At 55.6% G+C, this 8,114-nt stretch overlaps 1 protein-coding gene across 3 annotated transcripts; it reads left to right on the top strand.

Annotated features, from left to right (window-relative positions):
- Positions 1 to 227: 227 nt before the first annotated feature.
- Positions 228 to 7,903, top strand: BOLA3 (bolA family member 3). Of its 3 annotated transcripts, XM_006096782.3 has the most exons (4): positions 230 to 349; positions 2,483 to 2,603; positions 4,509 to 4,597; positions 7,664 to 7,903. In XM_006096782.3, the coding sequence occupies exons 1-4, from the start codon at positions 296 to 298 to the stop codon at positions 7,727 to 7,729; spliced, it is 330 nt and encodes a 109-aa protein (XP_006096844.1). In that variant the 5' UTR covers positions 230 to 295; the 3' UTR covers positions 7,730 to 7,903. The 3 variants fall into 3 exon arrangements, with proteins under 3 accessions (XP_006096845.1, XP_006096844.1, XP_006096843.1); XM_006096783.3 differs by lacking the exon at positions 4,509 to 4,597 and having other exon boundaries at positions 228 to 349; XM_006096781.3 differs by lacking the exon at positions 230 to 349 and having other exon boundaries at positions 420 to 2,603.
- Positions 7,904 to 8,114: the final 211 nt, after the last annotated feature.

The raw sequence follows: 8,114 nt of genomic DNA, 5'->3' as shown, positions 1-8,114 counted from the left end.
GAGGGACACACCTGGGTAGAGTTTGCAGGCTGAGGGGGCGGGCCCCGCTGGTGGAACGGGCCGGGATTGGCTGTCGGAGCGCCGAGTAGGCGGGACCCTGGGCGGGGCGCGGCAGGTCCCAGGTGGCGCGTCCCGCAGGCTCAGACCAGGCGGGGCGAGGGGCGGAGCGGCGCGGGCGGCCCGCGGCCTCCGGGCGGCAGGGGGCAGCCTCGCCCGCCCCGGTGGCATTCGCTTCTGGGCTCCTTGCCTTTCGGGAGACGCGGCGACCTCGGGCGGCGGGTCGCGTCGGCCGGGCATGGCGGCGTGGAGCCCGGCCGCGGCAGCGCCTCTGCTCCGCCGGATCCGCGCGGTGAGCACGGGCAGGGCCAAGTGCTCGCCCCGGGGCGGGAGCTGCGGAGGGGCCGCGGGGTCGGGGCAGGGGCTCCCCGTCCTTTCTCTCGTTCATTCATTCTTTCACTCGTTGATTCATTCGTTCAGTGGTCCCGGCAACCGGCATTCGGGGAAGTGTCAGGACCCGGTGCGCTAGGGGGCCCCCAGAGCCGGGTGGAGGCCGGGCGAGGGTCCAGACACCCAGACACCCAGACACCCAGACACCCCAGTGCAGCGGCACGGGAAAAGCAGTGCTGCTCTATCGAGCCGCGGGCATCGGAGTCCTAGCCGGAGTCACGGCGCGCGTGCCGGGCATGTGGCGGGGTCTGGACTGTGGGAACGTCCGCCGGCCTCGTTGACCTTGACCCGCACAAATCCCACAGTCCCGGCGTCGAGCCCAGCAGAGGGCACTCACCACGCGCGCTCCTCATTTCCTCTCCCCCTTGATTCATCCCTTCCTCGCTTCACCCACCTCTTTCCCTGTCCTCCCTTGTGCTTCCTGCTCCCCGGCTGGCCTTGGACCCGCTCCCCAGGCAGGTCTACGGGTGACTGTCAGCGTGGCCCGGCGGCCGCTGGGGATTTTGCCAGTAGGGTGCCTGTTTAAAGGCTGCTGCCCACACATCTGCTACGCAGGAAAGCCTTCTCCTGAGAAATCTGCAGCGCTGACAACCACTGCACTCCTCAGTGGTTGCCCTCTGCCCGCCACCCCATTATTCTCTGCCTTTGTCCCTCCAACCCCACTCCACCCCACCACCCAGTCTTACCCAGATCCACAACATTTTCTCCCTTCACACAGCACTCAGTGTAAGTCCAGCTCTTTCTGCTGACCTGCATTTCAGCTGCTTGTCGGACTTCTTTGTGGGTGTCCAGTAGGCATGTCTTGAATTGTGTGGTCCTTTCCCTGCTCATCCATCCATCCATCCATCCGTCCGTCCATCCATCCATCATCCATCCCCAGGTCCTCCGAGGGCCTGCCCTGGCTCAGCCCTGGAGGGCTGCAGTAACAGGACAGACTCGGTCATGGCCTTTGAGACCAGGTGGTCATTTTAAAGAAGGTGCCCCGAGATTCTATCACACAGGACCCTGCTCTGGGCCATCAGGAAAGGCCTGAGGGTGGCCAGGACTGAGGGTGGGGGGAGGTCCCTTTAGCACCAGCACGGGATAAACAGTGCAGGTGTTCCCCACCTGCCGTCCTCCTCCAGTCAGGGACCTGAGCTGGCCCTGCTGCCTTTGCCTCTTACCTGGGCATCTTTCCTGACGAGCTTCAGAAGACACCGCTTTGTGCAGGTGACTTTGGCACCAAGATGCCTGACTGAGTCCAACATCTTTAGCCTGACCTTCAAGGCCTGTCATACCCTATATTACGCCTCCCTTCTCAGCATCAACTCAGCCAAGGGGCTGCTGGCCTGGTTTTCTGCGCCTTCACCCCTAAGGACTGAGATACGCTCCCCTCGGAAGCACTGGGTCCCTGTGGTAGCCATTAGGGGACGGGGGAGAGTGGTTGCCAATGGCAAATAATCTAAAAATGTTTCTCCTTCAGGTGGTTTAATAGAAGTCTGCTTCCCCCCAGTGAGAATTCATGTTGCAAAAGGTCACTGGCTTATTGAACAGTAGGTCACAAGGTCATATCCCACTGGAGAGGCTGGAATATTAATCAGGCCTAAAGGGTAGGTGGCATTTTGGCCCCACCAGTGCCTGGTCAGTGGCACCTTGGGCCAGCGGGGCACAGCTGCCTGGCCTCTCCCAGCTCTGCATTTTACTAATGGATCCAGGCTTGGGCATATTACTTAATGCCAGTTTCCTCACCTGTACAACTGGCATCATGATAGTCTTCCTCCCGGCATCATCATGGCAAGTCAGACATCTGTTGAATTAGGTTTGGGGCCTTGTCTCTAGAGTCCAAATGAGTTATTTACAATCATCCCCACCCCAAGAAAGCTGATTCTGCATCCCGGCGAGCTTAGATGACTTAGCCCAGGGCCACGCTGGCCCTGCCGGGGCGGGGGGTGGGGGTGGTGGGGAGATGGCAGGTGGGTCCTGCACAGTGGCCCCCTGGGGGCAGCGTCATCCTGCTCAGCCATGCCTCTCCTCTGCCTTCTCTGTCCTGTGGCAGCTTCCTCTTCGCTGCACCCAGCGGATGTTTGCCTCGCAGACTGACGGGGAGCTCAAAGTAACCCAAATCCTCAAAGAAAGCTTTCCTCGAGCTACAACTATCAAAGTCACTGACATTTCAGGTAAGGTTTCCTCATCTTCCCGCAGAGTTTGATGGGATTTTGTTCTCTGGAGGGGCAGGGGGCGGGGAGGGGGAGGTGGGCTTAGCAAAAGGCACTTGATTGCTCCTTAATGCGGGTGGCTCTGGGGCAGATGTGGAGGAGGGGCTACAGAACCATGGAGGGAGACTGTGGGGATGAGTTCCCTCTCAGTCACCCCTGGGCTCTGGCCCGGCCTTTAATTTGACTGCCAGGTGGGCTTTACAGAAATCCCCCCACATTCTCCTGATGCCCTCGAACGTCAGGGCTGGAGCGGACCAGCGGGAGTTTGTCCCTTTGAGGAAAGTACCTGCCTCCCTTTCCTCACGAAGAGATGAGCCCAGGGAGGCCCGGGAACCTGCCCAGCCCCTCACAGGGAGGAGGCGGCCAACCAGGACCCAGGGCAGACTCTGGCCTGAGCCGGTTTCCTGCCCCAGCCAGACCGTGCATTCCTCAGGCCGGCTGACTGGGCAGTCACCTCCTGCACCCACAGGACGGGGGAGATAGGGCCTTTTGCCAGACACACCCATGCGGGGGGTGGGGGGAGCTTGGCAGTGGGCGGGCACCTGACTCCCACACCCCGACTCGGTCTTGGCCGCTCTGCACAGCCACAACGGCCCACAGGCTTTTCTGAGAACGTAACATTGGGAGAAGGTTTAGAAAAAAGTGTTGTTCTGGGAATAGAGATGAATCAATCTGAAGATCCTTTGGAGTGGGAGGTGGGGTGCACACTCTGCCGGGGTCTCGGCAATGCTGAGGCCTTGATATCACGAGCCCTGTACCTGCCCAGGCCCACGTAGGCAGAGCCGGAACTTGACCTCCTGTCTGACTCTGCCCAGCCTGGGGCCGAGTACAGAAAGGGCATTGAGGCCGGCAGCCTTGGTTTAAGCAAAGCTTGGACTCAGGGCTTGTAAGAGAAGGGAAACAGAGCGCTTTGCACACAGTGGCCTGGTGTAACAGCACGGGGAGGGGGAAATTCTCTTTCTCATCAGTCACAGCACTAGCTCCCCAGCCACGTGGAGACAGAGCTTGGTCAGGGTGTGGATGAGTCCACCACAAGCTCTGCCTCGAGCACTTCACCAGAAAGCTCTCCCTCCCTGCCGAAGCCCTGATGAAACACTCGGTGCTGTTTACAGAGCAGGAGGCGCTGGAGAGAGACCCGCCTGGCTGGCCAGGCCTGGCGGCCAGCGGCCAGCGGCCAGCATTGTTGTTGTGGTTGTTAATCCTCACCCGAGGATATTTTTTCCATTGATTTTTTAAAGAGAGTGTAAGGGAGGGACGGAGAGAGAAAGGGAGAAGCTTCCAAGTGAGAGATTGGTTGCCTCCCAGGCACGTGCCCTTGATTGGGAATCGAACCCGTGACCCTTCTGTTGCTGGGCCAACTCTCTAACCATTTAACAACCCTGGCCAGGGCTGCAGCTCCTATGTCCCTGTCTCTCTTGCACATCCTTGTTCCTTTCTTTTGGGTAGTATTCTAGTTTTCAAACCAAATTTTAGTGTATTTTTGCACTAAAAAAGCGATTGCTGGTATAGTTTGAAGGAGGAACACTGAAATTCAGTCCCTCCCACACTCTTCGACGGCATTTGTTGGCTTAATAAAAGGAAATACCAGGAAAACCTGCATTCGCGCCTTATCTTTCCTCCCCCACAAGTGATAACCCTGGGTGGGGCACCCGCCTTGCCAAAGGAGGAACACGTTTTGGATGGGGGCAGCCTGCCAGGAGGTGTGTGTGCTCAGACCCTAAGCCGTAGCCTGCTTCTAACAGTCTTAGCAACTTCCGCTGAACAGTAGTATTCGGACCCTGAGACTGTGCGTGACTCCAAGGACCTGCCGGGCTGTGGCGGCCCCAACTTAATAATGGAAACGCTTTCAAACCGCATTTATTTCAGGAGGCTGTGGGGCGATGTATGAAATCCAAATCGAGTCAGAAGAATTTAAGGAGAAGAGGACTGTCCAGCAGCACCAGATGGTAAATCAGGTCAGAGAGGAACAGCGCCCCTTTGCCCCTCCACCCCTGTCCCTACATCCGGGAGGGCCTGCCGGGCGGCATGGTATTTGACTGGCAGTCGTAGGAAAGAATAATGCAGTGCCACAGTCATGCCAACAGGACCCAGGACTGAGAAAATGTAAGCGGGAACTATCTGGAATCCATTGTGGACAATTACGGCTTCTATTCAAAACGGAAAACAAGCCACCTAATAGTTTTGTCGTGTTTTTGTATGAGCCAGTGCTTACTGTTGTGGTCACATATTGGATAGTACTGGTAAATGTAGGCGTGCCGAGAGATACGTTTTGTAGATTTGAAGATTTTTTGAGCCTCTCTCCAGGACTGCGTTACAGATTGGGGCACAGCATGATTGAGAATTGCTCCAGCTGCCCCAGACCCAGTGACAGACACCATAGGGGCCTGAAACATCAGCTTTAACCAGACAAGGCCGGTTTACTTATTATCTACGCTTATTTTACGTGGAATTAATACAAGCCTTGACCCTGGGGCGTGTCTGTAAACTGGCCGCCTTCAGCAGGGATATTTGGCATCATTCTGGAAGGTCTTCAACGTTGTGAACTAGGTTAGCGTTTGTAAAGCACTGCTTTGGTCATGAGGGCCCCGCTGTGACCCCTTCTACGTCACGTTCAGGCGTCCCAGGTTGCTGTTCCAGGCCCCCCCACCTGTCTCGGCACACACCCTCCCTTGGCCCTGCCCCGTGGTCTCTGTGCATGAGCTTCGCCCAGATCGGACCCCCTGCAGGGTTCCCTTCCTCCCTCCTCTGCCCAGCTCAAGTGCTGCCTCCCGACCTGCCTGGCAGGGATGAATGCCCTCCACCCTTTGACTCAAGCATTGTCTGCCTTGTATCCAGGGATACTAATGCCCCTTGGCCTGTCAGCCCTGTGTGGGCTGGTTCCCTTCTAAATCTGTCTGTGGATCATCGTGGAGCCCAACCCTTCACTCGCACGCGGACACCTACGGCCCGAAGGTGCCAGTGGTCTGCCGGGCTGTCGGGGATGGAACAGCAACCACTTGGCTCTTCCAATGGTCCCTGCTTGGTTCCCTGTGGATGGGGAGCCCCTGCCACTGCAGCTCACACTCCTCCACCCTCAGGAGTGAACTCACCATTCCTCCAGGGGTGCCAGGAGAACAAGTGTTTCTTCCCCTTGCATCCTGTTCCCGCCTGGGGAGCAGCCGCAGGGAGGAGAGTGAGCACTGACCTGGCTCTCCACTTTGCAGTGGGATCTGAGCCTTCGTTTCCTCTTCGGCAAAGATCGCGTGAGGTATTGCCCACACGTGCCCAGCCTCGGGCCGGCATGTGGGAGGCATTTGGTAAACAGCAGTTGCCCTCTCCTCTTCCCTGGCCCCTTTCCTGTCTGGTGCTCGTCACCTGGGTCCTCACGAGGGTGCCTCTGCCTGTGTCTCCCCAGCTCAGAGCCCTTCCCTGTGCATCCTGGTTGCCCACAGAGTCCAGTCCCACCCTCCTGGCCTGGGATCACCAGTCCCTGTGTGGCCTGCCTTAGTTCACCCCTCAGATACCTGCCTGGAAGCCAGGCTTTTCCTGGGGAGCCACGGTGCGTTCCCAGCCTTTCCCCACCTTGTGCTCCTGGGCCCGATGCCCTGTCCCTCTCTGCCCATTCCATCCCCAGCTGCCCCGCTCCTGGGCTGCCTCCTGCACGAGTGGCCAGTTCAGTAGCAGACACTCCCTCCTGGGAACACCCACCACAGCCCTGAGCCGGCTTGGGGTCTGGCGCACCCATCACTGCACTGAGTCCATTTCTCGTGGACTTGTGTTACTTCTCTTGCCTCTCTCATCATTTTCCCGTGGCTTTTCCATCTGTGTCCCCAGCTGAAAGCCGGTGTCACACCTGAACCACTCAGGCTGGGTCAGGGGCATAGCTCCCTCAGTGCCAGGCCAGTTGGCAGTCCCACCAGCAAGCAGCACACAACGTGGAAAGCAGCTGTTCCCCAGGAGAAGGGAGATGGCTGGACAGACTGGGGGGGGGGGGGGGCGGAATGTCCACCCCACTGTGATGGTCAGATTTGGGCCTAATGTAAAGGACGTGGACTCTTCCTCTGCATTGATTATACGCTCCCGTGGTCCACGCCTCCCTGGGCCCAGTAGCTTTCCTCTTGGCAAGCCAGAGAAATGAATGCAGTTTGGCTGTGGTGGCTCATTCAGGTTTGTGCCCTGGTGCTGAGTCTCATATTTTACAACTTTATTTTTCAAGTAAAAGTGGGCTATTTGTGCTAAATAGTGTGGTTTTAAAGAACAGCTGTTTGATGTTTGAAATAGCAAAACACAAAAAACAGCCTAATAGTTCATCATGATGGGCTGGGCTGAGCAGTTATGATAGATCCATATGCCAGGCTGATGCAAACAAGGAATGTGCTCTTTATGCCGATACAGAACGCTCTCCAGAGGTGAGGGGGAAAGCAGAGTGTAGAACAGTGTGTTTAAAGTGCTACCATTTTGTTTTAAAAAGGTAGTGTGTGTGTGGGGGAATATATATTTATATTAGCTTGACTATGCAATGTTGAGTCTTCGCATAGAAACTAACAGCAGTTCTCTATTGGGCAGCGGTTCTCAACCTGTGGGTCGCGACCCCTTTGGCGGTCGACCGACCCTTTCACAGGGGTCGCCCTAAGACCATCCTGCATATCAGATATTTACATTACGATTCATAACAGTAGCAACATTACAGTTATGAAGTAGCAACGAAAATAATGTTATGGATGGGTCACAACATGAGGAACTGTATTTAAAGGGCCAGAGGTTGAGAACCACTGCTATTGGGGGACGGAGGTGGAAACTGGGGGATAGAGGGCAGGTGTGGGAGGGAGATGTCACTGTATGCCTTTTTAGGCCTCTGATTTTTGAGCCAGGTTAGATTCTGATTTAAAAAAATAAATTGTTTTCCAAAAAAATGGAAAAAGTGCTGCAAGAAGGTGCACAGTGTCTTACAGATAGAGAGCTGTATGAAGATACTGTCTGAGGGACTCATTGTAGCCAATGCCATATACAAAGGAAATGATGATGCTCTTTTCCTTCCTTAGGCCCTAAAGGAAGAAATCAAAGGAATGCACGGATTGCGGATATTTACCTCTGTCCCCAAACACTGACCACACCCCGGCTGCATAGATGCTGCTGCTTAAAACCTTGGATGAACTTGACTATTCTTTCCTAGGCATTTGCCAAAAAATTTATCTATTTTGTTCATAGACATTTCCATGTTATAATTATAGAAGAATAATGTTATCTATTTAGATGTTAATTAAAGGCAACAGATAACTGAGTCTTTTGAGGAGTCATTAATAACGCTTCTAGTTCCTTTATTTCAGGAGCAATGTCCTTTTGTCCAGCGTGGCCTTGTCCTTGGACAGCTCCGTCCTGCTGCTGGAGAGGCAGGATGGAGTGCTAGCTACTTTTGTCTTGTCATGAGACCTCCTTGTTTGTCATCTATGAAATGGCTCAGGCCTAATCTTATCGAACAGAAAAGAAAAGCCC

The sequence above is a fragment of the Myotis lucifugus genome, unplaced genomic scaffold (genome assembly GCF_000147115.1).
Source record: "Myotis lucifugus unplaced genomic scaffold, Myoluc2.0 scaffold_186, whole genome shotgun sequence".
Lineage (NCBI taxonomy): Eukaryota > Metazoa > Chordata > Mammalia > Chiroptera > Vespertilionidae > Myotis > Myotis lucifugus.
Note: the sequence above shows the minus strand (reverse complement) of the source record. Positions and strands in the feature narration are given on the sequence as shown.